Source organism: Heterocephalus glaber, unplaced genomic scaffold, assembly GCF_053883595.1.
Source record: "Heterocephalus glaber isolate CG9 unplaced genomic scaffold, H.glaber_assembly_v1.0 deba00001689, whole genome shotgun sequence".
NCBI classification, from domain to species: Eukaryota; Metazoa; Chordata; class Mammalia; order Rodentia; family Bathyergidae; genus Heterocephalus; species Heterocephalus glaber.
In genome coordinates this window covers 8,673,773-8,693,057 of record NW_028258414.1, presented here as the reverse complement: position 1 = coordinate 8,693,057, position 19,285 = coordinate 8,673,773, and the positions used below count along the sequence as shown (strand labels likewise).

At 50.6% G+C, this 19,285-nt stretch overlaps 1 protein-coding gene across 17 annotated transcripts in view; it reads left to right on the top strand.

Annotated features, from left to right (window-relative positions):
• Nucleotides 1–19,285, top strand: part of Megf11 (multiple EGF like domains 11) — a 300,131-nt gene that overhangs the window by 236,251 nt on the left and 44,595 nt on the right. For 16 of the 17 annotated variants that reach the window (XR_015446493.1, XM_021237045.2, XM_013076211.3 and 13 more), the window contains 3 exons: nucleotides 5,671–5,807; nucleotides 10,283–10,495; nucleotides 16,559–16,733. Coding sequence is in view for 16 of the 17 variants with exons in the window: in XM_021237045.2 (XP_021092704.2) it covers nucleotides 5,671–5,807; nucleotides 10,283–10,495; nucleotides 16,559–16,733 (525 nt within the window). In the remaining variant the exon portion in view is untranslated. The remainder of the gene's footprint in view (nucleotides 1–5,670; nucleotides 5,808–10,282; nucleotides 10,496–16,558; nucleotides 16,734–19,285) is intronic. The other variant, XM_087199062.1, reaches the window with a different exon arrangement.

Below are 19,285 nucleotides of genomic sequence, written 5' to 3'. Positions count from 1 at the left end.
GTTGTCTATTGAGGCTCTAGCTAAGAGTTCACCTGAAACAGCCTCTCCCTAGTCAGGCATGGTGGTGCACACCTATGATCCCAGCCCTTGGGAGGCTGAAACAGGAAGATCACTCTGAGTTCCAGGCTGGCCTGGGCTGTGTGTAGTGAGTTCAAGGACAGCCTGAACTAAATAGCAAGACCATGCCTCAAAAAAGCAAATGAACAAACAAAACAAGCCTTCCGTAGTTTGAAGAGGGTTGAACACCATAAATCTGTTCATACCTTCGTCTCTCAGAAGAGGAAGTTGAAGTCAGGCAGGACTAGTGACCTGCCCAAGGTAGAGCTAGAATCTGGGTCTCCTTTGAGACCCCTTTGAATCTATCTCCTTTGAGAAGCATAAAGGGATTGATGTCACTTCTCCCAGCCCTGCTGGTCCCCTCCCTGCCCAACTGCTCTCTGGAGAGGCCCTTGCTCTCCAGCCAGGCTCCAGAGGTGGGAGGCAAGTGGGGGAAGGGCAGCTGCAGCAGCCTGGTCCTTCTGAGGCTTAGAGCAGCCCTGCAGCCCGCGGTGGGGGAGGGGAGGCAGCCAGCACATGGAAGCATTTTTTTTTCTGTTCCCTAACACAGTGAGAGGTTTGTTCTCCCAGATGACAGGAAACTCTGTCAATAGAAAACTTTGGATTTGAGGACTTTATGTTTTTAATTTTATTGCAGACAATTGCATTTCTATTTTTGACCTAGCATTTAACTTGCAGATTTGGATGAATTATTAATACCCCTCAAGCATTCAGAGACACAGGGTAATGAAGCTGCAACTTGGGCCTGAGGCTCCAGCCAGGGAGAGCTGGGGCAAAGCGGAGGACCTGGGGAGAGGGGTCCCCGTTACCATCTTCTATCACGATCATTTACATTGTCTAACTTTCCTGTTGGGCCTCATGTGGCCCCAGCCCCACGTTGTCCCACTCAGAGACCTAGGAAATAAGATTGCTCACTCACACCGTGTGACTCCCCAAGGCCTGGGATGCTGCAGAGCTGGAGAGCAGCTGTCAGGAGCACCAGCCCTGCAGGTCACCAGCCCTGAGAATGCCACGGCACATGCCACATGCCAGGCTGCCTTAAGCTCTTTCTAGGGGTGCCCTTTGCAAAGAGCCTGGGAATTCTTTTCCCTCTTTTTTCTGCAAAGCACAAAGCCCAGCTGGGAATAGTTTGGCGAGAGTGGGCACTGGAGACAGGAGGGAAGGTAGAAAGGAATATGGTTGCCCCCTCAGGAGTTCCCAGTCTGATGGTGGAGGCTCAGTGGCATGTGCACATGTGTATGCACACACATATGTACACAGCCACACAGAGTACACCATGGTGATCCCATTAGTATCCTAGTTGCAGATGCTTAGGTTTGGGGAGCATCACTGTGGCGATCATGGCCAGGCCTGCGGTCACAATCACCTCCACCTATGCCAGCCCCTGTCCACTGAGGGCCCCTGCCATCCAGTGATAGCAGCCATCAGTGGAATACTTTCCGATGCTTGGAGAGGCTGAGCTGTCTCCAGCAGAACTGGCATGGCCCCAGGTCCTTTTGCCATCTTGGCTCCTTCCTTTTCTTACCTTCCATTTGGCCATGGGCAAACGTCCCTGTGTACAGAGCGAAGTGCCGCAGACCAGGAGGCACAGAGAGCAGGAATTGTTTCCTTGCCGTGCTGGAGGCTAAAGCCTGAGACCGAGGTGTCAGCAGGGCTGATGTCTTCTGAGGCTTCTGTCTTCGGCTTGGAGGTGGCTGTCATCTGTGTCCTCATATGGTCTTCTGGGTGTTTATCTCAACCTCCTCTTCCTGTAAGGACGGAGTGAGATTGAATTGGGGCCTGCCCCTAAGACCCTCTTCTGCCTCCCTCACCTCTGTGAAGGTGCTGCCTCCAACAGTTCCATGCTCGTGGAGTTAGGGATTCAACATGGGAATTGTGAGGAGATGCACTTCAGCCCGTCACAGCAGGCGATGTGCTGTCACATGGTTGTCCCTACTCTTCGAGTCCCAGGACATACTGGGCTCCTATGCATGCTGCTTTGTCTGTGTCAGCTCATTAATATTCATGAAGTACCCACTCAGTGCTGTAGCAGGTTCCTTCACATCTCTAATCTCAGTTCATCTTGACAGCCATTTGGGGGGCCAGGGGCTGTCATTCCCATTCTACAGATGAGAAAACTGAGTTCCCAAATGGCCCTGTGATTATGCTAGCTCAGCCATCTTGGATTTGAGCCTGAGTCCTGTCTTTGAGTCCATTGTTCTACTCACCACACAAAGCAATAAGACTGGTATGGAATCAAACTCTTTCAGGCCCAGGAGCTCAAACCAGAGAGATCTAGAGCTTTGTGGACCCTGGGTGCCTGCATTTTGGGAATCCCGAGTGGGGAGTTATAAAGGAACTGGTAGGAAACATTCTGTACGCCACACGCCCCAAGGTCATGGGACTTGAGGGGAAATGACCCTCAACTCCAAACACGCTGCTCTCTTTCTCCTGGCTGCTGCCTCTGCCTCTCCACCCTCCCTTCTCGACCCCTTCCCCTCTCTCGGAGCCTCTCTGTCTGGCATCTGTCTGCCTAATTCGTCACAACTCAATTAGATGGTTGGGAAGGATGACTCTGGCCTGACCGGCTTCTCCAGACTCCACTCGCTTCATTAGGGTTGATGATTATTGGAGCTTAAAAATTATGTGTTGAACTAATTGGTGAATTAATTAGAGGATCATCCTTGATTTCCGTAGGAGAAATGATTATTTCTGGTGTGTGAGAGGCTGGAGGGGCATTGGAGACAAGAGCAGGCTCAGATGTCTGCTTGGTAAGGCCCTAAGATTGATTGATACAGGTCTGAAGTCATATCGTACCACAAGGCTAATACTGGAGAGAAGGAGAAAGAGAAAAAGAGTCCTCGGCCTTACTCCCAAGTCCCTGTAGGCAAACACTTTCAAATGTTTTAGATGGTTCTTCTGGCATGTCTCTCCATTTTTCTACATAACATGCTTTACTGTCACTTCCTGCCTCTTTCACTTTAGACATTTGTTGATTCTATTGACTTCCTGCCGGAGAATAAGACATAGCCCCACCATACACACATGTGTGAACACAAGGAATCCTTCTCCCACCCTCCCCATATGGAACTGTATTATAATTTTTGGTTGAATCATTTTTAATGTTTTTGTTAATATGCCCTTTTACTTAATATGTGTTGTTACTGATTTATTCCTATAACTCTGGACAGAAATCTAAACTTCCTCTCAGTGAGGTCAGCACATCAGAAATTTTTCAATTAGTTTTTGCTTTTGTTTTGTCTTTGAGGCAGTGCTCTCAGAAGCCTACATGCTTCTGTTCTGATTTGAACTCTTTGCTTTCCGGGTCTGCTGTGTGGTTATCATCTGAAATTTTCTCCCACTAACATTGTGAGATTTCCTTTACTTCTCTCTTCTGATGGATTCCTTAGTCCCTGGAACCCAGGCCTTCTTTTTCTTGAATAATTTTTTTGGTAGGAAAAAGTCCACTATTCCCTATCCAAGAAATACCCATAGAAAGTTAATTTCTTGAGGTTGTTCAAATCTGAAAATGCCTGTATCTCACCCCCACTTGGGTGTTAGTTTAGCTGGGTATAGAATTCTAAATTGGAAATGGTTTTTAAGGCATTGCACCATTGTCTTCTAATTTCTCATTAAGGAGTCTAAGAACTTTGGGGTCTTGATTTTTGTATGTGACTATTTTTCTCTTTCTAAAAGCTTTGAGGATCATTTCCTTAGACAGCTTTCTCATCACTGAGACATAATACCCAACACCCATGACTTAAAGGTGGCAAGGTTTAGTTTGCTCATGGTTTCATTCCATGGTCCACTGGCTCCAAAGCAGAGACATCATGGTGGAAGGGTGCAGGGAGGCAAAGCTGTTTGGTTCATGGTGTCAAGGAAGCAGAGCCAGGGAGGAGTGCCAGGGAAGAAGGAAGGGGCAAAGACTAGACGTAGGCCTCAAGGCCCACCTCCATGGCCCACCCAAACACACCTAGAAGTATGCTTTCATAATCAAATTGAAAATACCCTAACCACCACACATACCTTAAATAGGTCTCTTCTTTTCCCTTTTATTCTTTTCCTCTTTCCCCTTTTTTCCTTTTTCCCTCCTTCCCTCCCCATCCTTCCCTCCTTTTTCTTTTTTTCTCTAGCTGAATATTCTGTAGGTCCTTTCTGTTCAGAAATCCAGGCTTTCCATCCTTTCATTCTGGGACATGTTTTTTGATTATATTTCCCATTTAATTTACCCACTTCCATTTTTCTCTGTTCCGCGGTCTAGAACACCGGTTAACTAGATATCAGAACAGCTGGACTGGTCCTCTAATTTTATTATATTTTCTCTACTATAATCAGTTTTTCTCTCCCTCTCTCTTTCTGCTTCATAAGAAATTTATTACATTTTACTTATAGTTCTTCTATTGGAATTTTAAAATATCTGCTATCTTATTTTTAGTTTTTAAGAACTCTTTTCTCATCTCTGGATACCCCATTTTAAGCACCTTGTTCTTTCATGGATGAAATATTTTCCTATAACTAGCTACCTGAGGATAATGATGATGGAGTTGTTATTATTTCATTATTAATTATGACAAAGGGTTGTTCCTTTTCTGCTAAGTGTTCTTTGCTTCTGGCATAGTTCCTGTTTCCTCTGTGTCCCTTTGTCGATTTCAGTCTTCATCTTGCATGTGACATCCAATTCCGAATGGCTTACGATCTTTGGCCTTCTGTTCATGTGTCACAGTGATGCTCAGAGAAGCCAGCGGAAAGCCTTTGGGTAGAGAGCAATGCCAGGCTTCCTGATGGATGGCACCCACAACTGGGCTCATCAGTGTGCCCCAAAAGGGATTCTCCAGCCTCCTGCCACAGGGAGTGTAGTCTGCTTTGTGGGGGCCAAGCACGGAGGGGGGCAGATGGGATTCCACCCCCACCCTCAGCATTGTCCCTGCATCCAAAGCCTATGTGCTCAACCTCACCACAAGGCATGGGAAGTCCCCTGGCTTTGGGAATTTGGAACAGAGGTCAAGGGTCTAGTTTCTTGTTTTACAACCTTCGGACCGTCCTGTTTTCACCACAGCCACCCCTTGGCCTCCAGAGGACGCCAGTGTGCCCCAGTCCTGAGCTTCTCTGAGGCTAAAAATGTCGCTTCCTGAGCAGAACCAGGAAGGCACCTTGGGTCACACACACTGGTGTGAGCCCCACTCCTCTCCACCCCTTCCCCAAAGCCAGCTATCGTGAGAGCAGAAGGGCAAAAAAAGTGCCTTCCTGGTTCTGCTCAGCTCGCTAGCTCCGGTGCAGGAGCACCGTGTCTTGTGCTTTATTTTATCTAGCTGTGTTCCTGGCGCTCTCCCCAGTAGGCAGGGAGGATAGGAATCAAGTCCTACTCATTTCTGTACCCTCGTATCTGACCCAGCACCTGGTACCTAGACAATAGGCATGCACTAAGGGTGCACGAAATGATTGCGTGGGCAAACTGGCCTCCACATCTGCATCTCTACGATGAGGGCTTTGGGACCATGCTGTCCAGCTCTCTGTGTCCACTGGGGAGATGCAGTGATCCCTGGAGCCCTTGCAGCTGTGCCATTGCTAGGAGCGTGGGGACTCAGTGCGACATCACTGAGCACCACCATGGGTGTCTTCCTGCATCTGTTTCAGGGAGCAGTGTGTGCCCAGCCCTGTCCACCAGGGACATTTGGCCAGAACTGCAGCCACGACTGTCCTTGCCACCATGGAGGACAGTGTGACCATGTGACTGGACAGTGCCACTGCACAGCTGGATACATGGGGGACAGGTAAGGATGGTGGATTCAGACAGGGAGGAGGGCGATTGTGCATGGAACCTGGGCCAAGTGTCCTCACTGTCACTATTTGCCACCTGGCTCTCTCTGAGCATGAGCAAGGAGGAGGCTGCCACACTCCTTGTCTGGGTCCATGTTTTACTTCTGGCTCCTGGGTTTTGTTACTTGGCCCAGACAGAGTGAAAGGAAAGGAACACTGTTTGCCATCCTTCTGCCTCCCCTACCTGGTGACATCAGGAAGCAGGGATCAAGGCTAAGTCAACCAATGAGTCTTCCTAGCTCTGACTAAGAAAATCAAGGCTCCTGTCACTCAAATCAGCCCCAGTCCTTAGTGACATTCAGAGAAACGATGAACCATGAGCTTTGGCCTGCAGCCTTTTTTTTCCTTCGGTACCAGGGGTCGAACTCGGGTCCTTGCGCTTGCGAGGCAGGCGGCAGAACCAATAAGCTAAATCTCCAGCTGCCCTGCAGTCTTATAGGCCAGATATGATCTCTTTCCCAGCTCAGAGCATGGGGTGCAGTGTAGGGGGATCAGGACTGAAGCAATGAGCCCAACCTCCCATCCGCACTCTCTGCCGCATATATGGAAATGCTCCAGATAGGGCAGTGGGAACCAGAACCAGGAAGACCTAAGACTAGAACAGGACCCCTGTTTACTTCCTTGTTGGAAACCAGCTTCCCAGGGCTGCAGCCAGCTAGGCCTAAACCTATAGACCCTACTGCAGTGGTGGCAAGACTGCAGCCTGCATGACACAGCATGCTGTTTGTACTATGGAAAGCTCTGCTATTGTGTTTTTCTTTTAATGTATCAGGTTTTTGGTTTTTTTTTTTCTAAACTAAAACCTTAGTATTCAGGTTTAATTGCAGTGTTGGCACCTTGTGATAAATAAGTGTGTTTTGGGTTGCAGTTTGGGCTCTCAGTCCCTAAAAGGCTCGCCATCTCTGCACTACTCCATCGGCCATCAGCATGCACTGCTGAGATGAACTAAATGAGAAATAGTCCAGAATCTTTCTTCTTGGAGCCTGGACCAAGCTCCTGGGGCAGAGAGAAACCCCCAAAGCCAATGGGTGCACTCCAGCAAGCTTGACCAATCAACCATAGGGTTCAAAAAGAGGGCCAGGTAGCATTTCAGTTTCCCACCTAAGCAGGCCACCTGGTGTTTAATATTTTGTAAAATTGCCTCCATTAATTTCATAGGTGACAGCTGCATTAAGCCACCCCAAATCATCATGAGCATATTAGAGTTGAGCGGGTGTAATAATGCGAGCCTCCCTGGATAGGCAGAAACCAGTGCAAATTAAACACAAAACATAACGAGGGCTTTGCAGCTCATTTTGTAATTTAATTGAGCAATGTATCTGGTTGTTAATGGCAATATCAGACACATTAGATTGATATGTTACAAAGGACGGATGTTTAAGTAGAAAACTAATTCCTGCTGTGATTACCCTTCTGTTCCACAGGCCCGGTTATTAGCATGCTTTGTGTAAAATTCATTAGCAGTCATTGCTTGATCTCTAAATAAATAAGTTGTTTCAGTTGTGAGTAGGAAAAAAAATTAAAAGAAGCTGATTATGTAAATGGATTAGGTTGTCAATATCTCTAGAAGTTTTTTTCCCGAGGCTGTGGATTCAATCACCCCCAAAATATGGCAGAGTGGAGAATTAGCCTCTCAGGGAACTCTGTGTGCAGGGTAGGAGGCAGGAATGTTTGAAAAAAGGAGAGAAGGCTTGGGGCGGTGTCTCCTGGTGTGGGTTCTCTCCCGACTTTGAGACATCTGAGGTTCGTACAGCCCTGTGACTTCCAGAGAAATCTGTTAGCAGGGACAAGGGTCCATTTAGATAGGGATTATATAGGTTTATAACTGCTCTTGATCTCCCTCTTCTGCCTCAGTTTCCCTCTTTCCCACTCCATCCTACTACTTCCTCTTTCCTGTCTTCCACCATCCATCCTTCTCCAGACATCCCTTTCCTTTTTTCCCTTCTTCCCTCTCTTTTCCACTCTTCCCCTTTATGAGGCCTCACATTGGTTGAGAGCAGCAGGACTGACAGGAAGATGGTCTGGGGTCACCTTGGCCACTCGCAGGCTGTGTGAGCCTGGAACAGCCCCATGGCCTGTCAGCCTCCTCACCTCCAAAGTGAGGGCGGCGGGAATGCTTGCTGCTTCAGGGGCTGGGGCCAGTGGCTGGGGACACTGCAGCCTGTACAGCTGACTAGAGGTCTTTCTTTAGCCAGCGCCCAGGGCTGTTGGGATCATGGCCCCGCTGCCCTTTCTTCTGCCAGATTCCTCCTCTGCCATGGCAACTCTGGAGGGGACAGCTGGTGGCATTTTGCTATGAGGGACGCACTCAAGGCCAGACCCCAGTCACTGTCCTCCGTGGAACCACTGAGCTAAATCCCCTGCCCAGAACTGGATTTTTAACGAAACATCTTTCGGCTGTAGATTTAGCTCAGTGGTTCTGCTGCCTGCCTTGCAAGGGCAAAGACCGGAGTTCGATCCCTGGTACCAAAAAAAAAAAAAAAAAGAAAAGAAACATCTTTTATTACCCCTCATTACTATAGAAGATAAACAGAACACCTGGGAAATGGGAAAATATGATAACGAACGTGCTTATAATTCCTCAAGCCCACGCCACTGTTAACATTTTAGAATTCTTCCCTTTGAGCTTTCCCATGCCAGAATCCAAGGTTCAGCAGGTCTGATGAGCTCTGTTTTAAGAACCGGAGAAAACAGTATTAATAAGAATAATAACGACTAACATTTCTTGAGCCCTAACCATGGGCTGGGCGCCTTTCTAAACACTTACACACATTAGCTCATTTAATCCTCAAACAACCCAATAAGGTTTAGTTATTATTGCCTTTTAGGATAAGGTGTGGAAGTCACAGTTTAGGTCAGTTCCCCATTATCCCAAGCATTGGGGTGCGGATAATCCAAAACCCCAGAGGCCATTTCCTTCCTTGTTTGGGTTGCACGAGGTCCCCCGGGTTTACCCCTTACCTTGTCAGGATCACTTGCTGTGACAGTGGATTTGGAGCCCCTGGGAAATGGCCCTCGGCGGGGCCAGGGATCAGCAAAGCAGTCACAGTGGGAGTCCCAGTAGCCCACAGAGGATCCACACAAATGACTGTAAGTCCAGTCCAGTGAAGTTAAATAATTATCACTGTGCTCTAAGTACCAGCCTGAGCACAGGCAGGACACAGATGGGGGCAGCCCTCCTCCTTGGGGGGCTCACAGGCTAGAGGGGAGTTCCAGCCCCACCTTGAGGAAGGGGAACTAGCTCCTGTCGCTGGGGTTCCCTGGTCTGATGAGGAAGGATCCTACCCTGAGGGAGGGGATGCTTCACTGTGACTGAGACTTAGGTCTGTCCCAAAGGCACCATACCGGAGTGTCTAGAGATGAAATTGTCCCATTTCATCAAACCTAGGATGACACTGATTGTAAGGTGCATCACTATTTTTTATACTGCTAAAAATGAAAAACACTAATAGTTAAATCCTGTCATGCCATCAGGAATAAGACGCATCTCATTTCAGAGATGTCGAAACATATTTTTTTTAAACCAAAGGTTTATCGTTAATGGATCCAGAGTTTCAGTTGTTAAAGATGAAAAGGTTCTGGAGATGAAGGGTGGTAATAGTTGCATAGCAATGTGAATATATTTCCTGTGAAGCTACTGAGCAGTGTGCTTAATGGTGAGATGGTAAATTTTATATCACCAGATATTTTTACCATACCCATTTATATTGTCCTAGTCTGTTGGTGTCACGGTGACCACAGACCTGAGGTCAGATGTTGTCATTTAAAACACACTTCTCCAGTTCTCAGAGTTCTAGAGCCTGAGGAGGCCAAGGTGCCAGCAGGTTGGTGACTTGGGGAGAAACTGTTGTTTCCCAGATGGCACCTTGGACCCTGCGTCCTCGTGTGATAGGAGGGACAGAAGGAAAGAGAAAGGGGCCTGGCCAGGTCACTCCAGCCCTTGCACAAGAGCACTGAGCCACTCATGAGGGGAGAACCCTCATGACCTAATCATCCCCCATACCAGCATCTCTTTGTTTTGTTTTTGGTACCGAGGATCGAACTCGGGTCCTTGCACTTGCAAGGCAGGCGGCGGAACCACTAAGCTAAATCGGCCCCAGCATTTCTTGATACTGTTCCACCGGGGGCACCATAGCACGTGTATTTTGCAATTTTTTTTTTTTGGTACTGGGGATCGAACTTGAGACCTTCCGCTTGCGAGGCAGGCAGTGGAACCACTGAACTAAATCCCCGGCCCTATTTTACAATTTTTTAAAATGAAAATGTATGCATCGGGTTTGGCATCAGTGAAATATTGCACAAACTCACTGCTGGGGGTCCTGGGATTTGGATGAGGGCTGAGCTATGCCAGGTACACTTCCTGGGGGAGGAGAAGGGAAAGGAGAGGAGGGGTCCCAGCCACCGCTCAGCCCCCTCTGCTCTCCCACAGGTGCCAAGAGGAGTGCTCCTTGGGGACCTTCGGCTTCCAGTGCTCGCAGCGCTGTGACTGCCACAACGGAGGCCAGTGTTCGCCCACCACGGGCGCCTGCCAGTGCGGCCCTGGGTACAAGGGCCCGAGCTGCCAGGAGCGGCTGTGTCCCGAGGGCCTGTATGGCCCAGGCTGCTCCTTGCCCTGCCCCTGTGACAGTGACAACACCATAAGGTACTGGCTGGGGTTGGGGAATGGGGAGCAAGGTGGCTGGGTGGAGAGCAGGTTCTCGGGCCACAGCCACCCAGGGAGGACAGAAAGCTCAGAGCCCTCAGTCCCTGTCATTGCTTTGATGAAAGGGAGAAGCCAACGGGAGTGTCAGAGTCAGGGCTAGATGCCAGGCCGCCTGTGCTGTCCACTGCCCTGGCTGCTCCCGTGTCACACTGGGCCTGAGACCCCACACAGGAGCAGGGAGGGAGCTCGGGACCCACAGGGTGTGGGGCAGCCCTGGTGCTCTGTCCTTCTCATCCTTGATGTCTGATCAGAGACCCGGACACCGGGGCCAACATAGGAGCTTGAACCACAGGGCCCTGAGGATGGTTGTCCAGCACCCCCGACAAGGCGGAGGCACGGGGGACAGAAGTGAATCCTTCACAGGGACTTGGCAGTGGCTGTTGCTGGCACAGCCTGGACTTCACCTCAGCCCCTCTTCCTTCCCAGTTTTTGATCTTTCACAGATCACCTTGGGGTCTCCAGACACTGTGAGCAAAGTGGTCTTAGCAGGTATCGTGGCTTAGACAGAAATGGTCCTGAGGCCTGGCGCTGAGCAGCTGGGGTGGTACGAGGTAGGGTCAGCAGTTGGGACTGTCCAGAGAGGCCCCTGAACCTGCATATGACCTGCACACTCATCCACTTGACCACCTGCTACCAGGATCCCAGCCACCACCAGTAGTGAGGCACAGCACTATTTTACATCCTATGAAGAAAAGAAAATTCTGTTAGCAGAACCATGGCATATCATGAATTGTATAATGCACCCATTATCAGAGGTATGCAAATGTGGGGGAGAAAGGCATTGTAGAGTGGATGAAATATATGTGGGCAGCTCTGCTGGGCCCCAACACGTACCTGGGTAACTGTGGCCCAGGGCTGCGTGCAGGAAGGACCAGAAGAGACTGCAGGGAAGGCTTCCTGGAGGAGGAAGTGTCTGGGCTGGGTTGGAGGCAGGGTGAGAACTCCATGGTTCTAAATATGGGGGACCCCTGGTCAGGGGACAGGCAGCTGCTTCCCACCGCTCTGGGCCAGAGGACAGTGCCACGGAATAGGAGGACGGACCCTGTAGAGACAGCACGAAAGACTGCAGCTGGGAGAGTCTCTGCCTTGGAGATCCGAGCAGGCCTCACATGGAAGAGCTCTTGTTTTCCTCCTGTGCCTGAGCAGCCATGCCCTGCATAATTCATCTTCTCTCTGAAGGAGTCCTCAATGCATTATTAATCTGGAAGGACTCCCTGTTCTCCGTCGCTAATCTCAGCCCATCCAGTATTAATGATTATTTGCTTTACTGCCTTTAACGCATGTTGTGTTTCGGGGACAGCGAGGGAGTAGCAGTTCTCAGGTGCTGGGCTTCACGGGTGCCAGCCAGTCCGTCCCAGGCAGGCTGCTCGAATGTGCATGATCACCTTGGGAGCGCTGTCCTGGGCCTGGATCCCATCTGATCCCTTTGCGCACCTGTCTCAGCATTGCAGGGCCTGGCACAGAGCAGGCCTTCCTTCAGGGAAAAGCATTGCTGAGTTCCTGTTAAGCAGCCCGTTCTCTAGGCGCTTCTGCCTGCTAGCTGATGCCTGCCCTAGTTTTGCTGTTTTAATATTTCACCCCTTTCTCCTGACACACTGCCCCAGTGACTGAGTCCCCGGCACTTACCCAGTTCTCCCTTCAGTCTGGCTCAGGCTTTCTCGGCCTTGCCACTGTTCCCATCTGGGGCAGAATAGCCATTAGTTGCAGAGGGCTGCCCTGGACACTGCAGGATGCAGGTAATAGCTCCTTTCCACACCCAAGTGCTGGCACCAACAGTGTTTCTGGTTCTTGTTAGTGTGCAGATGGGGGGAGGGGAGGGGCAACAGAGGTGGAGATCCTGTGGTCTGACTGGGCCCTCCCGTGCTGCACTGGGCATTGTTCTGTAGAACCCAGAGAGCAGCTCTCTTCCTGGGTGATTGGGCCTCTCTTCCCATGAGCCTTTGAGCCACTACAGAGCCTTCTCTCAGGATCCAAGGACAGCAAAGAGGATGCCACACCCAGAAGCAGTTAGGCTGCAGGTCCTGGCTGTGGGCCTGGCCCCAGGCTTCCCTCTGTCCACACTAACGTCCTGTTACACAAGCTCCTCCTCCCTCTGCCCATTCCCCAGTCTGTCAATCCCTTTTCATCAACCCAGTGGGGGAAATTGCTCTTGCGGTTTTTCAAAATGAAGCTTCCACTCAGCTCCCCAAGAGAGAAATGAGCTCACATACCCCCGATTTCTGCAGAACTTAGAACCGAGCTCCCTTCCCCCGTGGCTTGCAAGTCTGGACTGTGTTTCCCAGCAAGACAGTGGCCTCAGCCGGAGAGAGGCCTCTGCACCCTGCCCCGCCTCTTGGCTCCTGTCCCCTGCTGTCCCCACCTGGCTAGGCTGCTTTGCCTGGGAAGGAGAAGGTGACCGGTGAGCTCCTGGCACTTCAGACCTCCATCACCTCCTCACAGTGCACACAGAGAAGCCATCTTGCTTCATAAAGGACCAACCTTGAGCACACGCGCCTGCTGTCAGGCCTTTTCAGTGTCCCCTCCACGACTGGATTGTCATAGATGAATTCCAGCCGCCATGATCTAGCATTACGTTTGAAGGGTTTGATTTAGCCAGCAGATGCCGCGTTGATAGAAATCTCAGAATGGCCAAAAGAGAGGGAGAAAAATCCACTCTGAAAAGATTCCTGCATGGTTCGGTTTTTGGCTCCTATTACCTTGTGATTAATCTGTCTGCAGAGGTGGGAGAAATGAGGAGGCAGAGGGAACCTGAGCGGCCTAAACATTGGTGATTGTGCTGCTTGTCTGAGTCTCAGCAGCAGTGCCTGGCCTGCTGTGTGACCCCAGGGACCAGGACCCCCACTGGGAGGAGGGTACACCTGGGAGCGGGGTGTGCTGTTGCCTCTGTTGAGTTCAAAGGTGCTAAGCAGAGTGACCACAGTTCTCGGTGACAGTTACTGTCAGCCACCACTCCCAGCCTCTTTTCTTTTAGGTTTTTTGAGACAGGATCTTGCTGTGTAGTTTAGGCTGGGCTTGAACTTTCAGTGATCCTCCTGCATCAGCCTCCCAGGTGCTGGGATTACAGGCGTGTGCCCCCACACTCAGTTTCAGATTTGGTTGTGAGCCTTCCAGTTCTCAGAGTGAAAAATACAAGATCAGCACCCGGACCCCCACCCCCACCCCCAGGCAGCCAAACATGGCTTTGGAGAGCAAAAGGAGTAAATTCGAGTTCTCAGGAGTCCGTGTGGCTGGTTTCCCTCAGGGTTGGGCTGCAGCGGGGGAATCCAGCCTGGCCACTCTGGGACAGAGATAGCACCCCTCTCTCTCTCTCTGTCTCTCTCTCTCTCTCTCTCTCTCTCTCTCTCTGGTGGCAAGAGCAGAAAGGTACCTGCGACCTTAGGCGACTCCCGGGCTGAGCAGAGACAGTTGCAGCCAGGACCTGCCAGGCTGTTCCCGGCCCCTCTAGGCCTAACCCTGAACCCCAGAGGAGGCCCGGCAGAGTGGGGCCCGGAGAGGCTGAGCCTAGGGCCTTGGCTCAGAGTGTGGGGCACGAGGAGGGCCTCAGAGCCACTGCTGAGGGCCAGGGACACCAAGTGGGCCCTGCCCCATGGCACCTGCGCACGTCACTCTGTCCCCTTAAGGTACTCGGGGCTCAGGGAGGGATTCTCAACATCTGTGACGGTCAGAGAGTTTCCAACAGTCATCTTCACACCCGTCCTTCTTTGCTGGGTATTTATAATTTTTATTGCTTCACATCTATTTATTAATGTAATATAGATGCTTAGCGTGGGAAAGTTAGAATATAAAAACATTTAAAGAAAAACCTCAGAGTCACTCATAATTTCTCAACCCCCAGTAAACACAAAAGTCATTTCGTTGTAATCTGTTTGTTCTTCATCCACGTCTATGTTTATATCACTTTTTTCATATTTAAGATCATAACTTTGTAATGTGCTTATTTCACTCCACCTTATATCCTATCATTACATATTTTGGAAAATATGGAACACCTCTCGCCAGGCATAATGGCACAGGCCTATAATCTCAGCACTTGGGAGGCTGAGACAGGAGGATTGCCACAAGTTCAAGGTCAGCCTGGGCTACATAATGAGACCCTGTCTTGAAAAAGAAAGAAAGAAAGGAGACAAACCTCTTTAATATTTCTCCATGTGGGTTGTCATAATTCATTTAACCAGCACCCTGTTTTCAGAGGTAGCAAGGGCCAGGAGATAACATGACCCACTGGACCGGGGTTTGAATCCCAGCTCTACCACTCACGAACTATGTGACCTTGGGCAAGTCACATGACCTCCAAATGCCATCTGTAAAATAGAGGCTGAAATTCCTAATTCACACACTTACTGAAGTTTAAAAATATGTGTGTAAAGTGCCTGGTGCTTCAATAGCCTGGTCACATATTATTTATTATTATTCAAATTGCTTCCATTTTCCAGGGTTATAAATAATGCTTCAGGGAACATCTCTGTGCATAAATCTTTCTCCACAACTATGATTATTTCCTTAGGATAGATTCTTAGGAATAGAATTACAAGACCAAAGAGTCTGAATATTTTTGGGTCTTCTGATACATAACCTCAATGACATGTGATTGTAACTGTTTTGAAACCTTTACCAGCATTTTTTTCATCCTTTCTGTTTTGATAAAGACAAAGTGCTCTCCAATTGTTGTTTTGACTTGATGATTAATGAGACAAAACATTTCCCAAAATGATTATTAGCTACTTGCACTTACTATTCTGGAATTGTCTGCTTCTGTCCACCCCCTCGTTTTCTGGGAGAAAATCGAGGCCCCCAGATGAGAAACTGCTTGGCTAGGCTGCACATAATTAGTTTGTTCTTTAATTCATCCACCAAATATGCATGAAGCACCTTCCATGTGCCAGGTCCCCCGCTGGGCCCTGAGAGGCGACCCAGACAGACAGGGGCATCCCCCCAGGGAGCCAAAACCTGGCAGGAGAGATGACAGACAAATCAGCAGACACAGAAAATAATTAAACATCATGGAAGCTGTATTTATTCCCATATTTGTAACTGGGCAGTGAACATGAGCCAAGACCTAGGTGACCTGGAGAGATAAAGCTCCTGTCCCCATGGAACTTAACAGAACCAAGACTGGTCCCAAGTGCTCCCTACCAGCCCAGGGCATGCGTCCCCTGAGCTGGATTCCAGAGCAGGGTGGCAGGGGACACAAAGAGTCTCAGGCTGGTATGTATTATCCCAGCAGCTGCTGCCAAGTGAAAGAGATTTAGCGGGGGAATGGGGAGGCCAGGACAGCTGTTGGGCCACAGTGTCGGCATGATGTGACCCGGCGGCTGGGGGAAAGAAGGAGAGTGGGTGGAAGGGTCTCAGCTCTCAGCAGTCCTAGGAAAGCTTGGCAAGACAGGAAATGGGGCCAAAGGTGGCCATCACAGGAGTCCTGGATCTCTCACTAGTCCCCCAGAAATGTGGCCTCAGAATGTCAGATGCAGCAGCTGGGGCCATAGGTCCATTTCACTTCCTCTGGAGCTCTGAGCGGCAGGCACATGGTCACCACACCCGGTGTGGTCACGAATGGACACGCCTGCTGGAGCAGACCACTGCTGGCCCCAGGCTGTCCCCCACCCGAGATCAGGCCAGGCAGCCCCTGCCTGCAGCCAAATATCCTTCCTGTGGCCCAGACAGATGGCGATGGAGGAGAGCAGGCTCCTGAGAAAGCCTGGCAGGGCACAGGTTGGAGATTTTCTCCAGTTCAGGGGAGGGAGGAGAGACCACATGTCACCTGCTGGGTGTCATTGCTGCCTTCTTGTGTCCGTCCCCATGCTGGGTATCTGCCTTAGGTGGAGGTGGGTGAAGGTCATATGTGGCCTTGGTACTTTCTGATAAACAAACAGGGCAGGGAGCAGTTGAACTGCAGCAGCCCTTTGCTCCTGCTGTCCCAGGCAGACTGGATTTACGGTGGGCAGAAGGTAAGATGTGGCTGCATCCCTGACCAGACTGTCCTCTTGCCTTCTCTTGCCACCTCAGCTGCCACCCAGTAACTGGAGCTTGCTCTTGCCAGCCAGGCTGGGCCGGCCACCACTGCAATGAGTCTTGCCCTGCTGGCTACTACGGGGATGGCTGCCAGCGGCCTTGCTTGTGCCAGAATGGCGCCGACTGTCACAGCATCACGGGGGGCTGCACCTGCGCCCCTGGCTTCATGGTAAGTCGGGAGAAGCCTGCCGTGGCCTCCCTAATCCCTGCCTCCTGGCAAGAAGAGGTGGCCCTGGGCCCCCTTCTTAAAGCTGATCTCCAAGGGTTGGGGGTCTGTAACTGTAAGAATAACAGGCGAGGGAGGGCTCTTCATGGTCCTTCTGCTCTGTGACCCTGGCTGTTCTTTGTCCCTACCATGTCTTTGAGCTCACACTATTTTCACATCAGAATAACTACGGTGCACATAAGCAGCTCTGCACACTGCTTTCCTTCACCTGCATTTCTGTGTTGCCGCTTGGCCTTCTTAATTATCATTTTAAATGACTGCATACCTGCAGGAAGTGATCAACCCTGGGTTCCTCAGCCTAAGCTGTTCCCAGCATTCACGACCAGTGTTGCAGCCAGCGCCTTCATGCAAACAGCTTTCCCCACTCCGCTGAATTATTCCCTTAGGGTAAATCCCCAGGTGGTGGGCAGAAGGCAGAACGTGTTTATGCTCCTGGTGAAGCTGCTGGATCATTCTCCTCAAGGGTCATGTAAATGTACACTGTCACCAGCCATGTAGGAGTGGTACCTACCTCAGAACAATTTTGCTAACATCTTTTTTCCCCTGCTAATTATATAGGTAGAAAATGGCTCCTCGATACTCCTCTAATTTGCATTTCTCTGATTACTAGGGAGAATGAACATTTTCCCTATGTGTTTGTTTACTCCTTGTGTTTCCTCATGAATTATGCTGGTTGTGATGAGGGCTGATTCCGGAGACCTTGACCCTGGAAGTGGAACCCTGTGGGAAGCTGGGCGGTGTCCAGTGGGTCCCTAGGCTTCTGTTTTTTTATTTCGCTAGGGGACATGGTTTGTGCAGCCTCTGGAACCCGATCTGGGTCACACCCTGGCTGTCCTTCCCCGGTGTGAGCTTGGACCAGCGACTTAAGCTTTTCGGCTCTGTTTCCTTACCTGTGAAATGGGACCCTGCCTGTAAGCTTATGTACAGGTGGAGAGAAGGAATGTGTGGATTTGATTTTAGCTGCAGACCTTGTTAGATTGGGGCTTCTGATTGACTAGGGCTGGGCTGGGGCCTGAGGCAGTGCATTCCTGACAAGCTGGGGGGCAGATGCCAGGGGCCCAGGGTCCCCACTGAGTAGGAAGGGGCTTCTAGGTGGGTCTCCTGGGGGCTCCTTGGAGTCTTCAGCGGTGCTGATGTCCTTGGTCTGGAGTGGCCGGGCTGAGGCCAGGGTGCTGGGGAGGCATGGGGCCACCGGCCTAAAGGGAAGCCCTGGTCATGATAATGCTGTGAGGGCTTGGCTGGTGGCATGGTCTTTGGAGGACAGGCTGTAGAGCAGAGCTCAGAATAAAACTCTACTCGACGCCTCTTCCTCCTTCCCAGTCCAGACCGAGCTGGGTGGATATGAACTCTGTTTCTCCTCGAGGCGTCCTCGCTAATGGGCCTGTGTTGCTATGAGATTGGGTCCGTAACTTCCAGAGGAAAATGGAAGCTCCCTAAGTTTGAGGTATAAGGGAGGAGAGAATGGTTGTTTGGGATTAAAAATTTCACATAGCCAAGTGATCAGAGGACTGGAGCTGGGTGGACCAGACTGCAAGTGGGGGCCATCCTGACCACAGCCCCAGCCTAGCTACTTGGGTGGCCTTGTGACCGTGAGCAAGTGGCCTCTCTCCGTGGGGTCCCAGTTCCTTCATACATAAGTGGTGAATGTACAGGGAGGGATGAGCCGACTGATTTCTAAGACAGTCTGTTTCGAGGACTCCATAGACCAAATTGGGACCTACCCCCTTCCAGGAGAATGGGAGGAAGTAGCAGCAGAATGTGTGTACAGTACCACTGGGGAGCAGCTGATTGAGGCGCGCTGTGGTCTGATCCCGCACATCGCTGTGAGTCTCCTGACAGTCTCACCTCCCTGTTCCCTCTTCTCTAGCCTCAGCTAGAGCCCTGGCACCTAATCACTGACCTCAGGAGGAAAAGCGGGGCCCTGGGAGGCCTGGGAAGGCCAGCATCTGTGTCCACTGCCCCCAGCCAGAGCTTCACTAACCTGGAGGCCAGACCACTACCTCCTACCTGGGATGCAAATGACTTCCTGTCCTTGAACTCCTGGAGGTCTGGTGCTTGTCAGAATCACCTCACTGTGGAGTTCTGCCTGCCTGGGGCTCAGGACTAAGAGGGATTGGGAGCCAGGCTGCCCTGGTGAGAGCCCCACACATCCCCATACACATCCTCCTGCCCAGCCTCATTATACCCAGGAAAGCTTTTCCAAGGTCCTGTTGGGTGTTGGGCAGGGGAGGGTCGCTCCTTGTGGTTACAGAGCAGTCAGTTGGTCTCAACCAGTCCAGCAGGTTCTAAAGGGGGAAGGCATTACTCTTGTCCTCTCCTCAATGTGTGTGTGTGTGTGTGTGTGTGTGTGTGTGTGTGTGTGTGTGTATGTGTGTGTGTATGTGACCGTCCACCGCCAGGGCACACTCCACTGGGCGTCCCCCCAGAGTGTCCCACAGTCAGTAACCATCAGCAGGGCCTTTGTGTGTTGGTTGGCTTGTGAATTTGTCTACTTG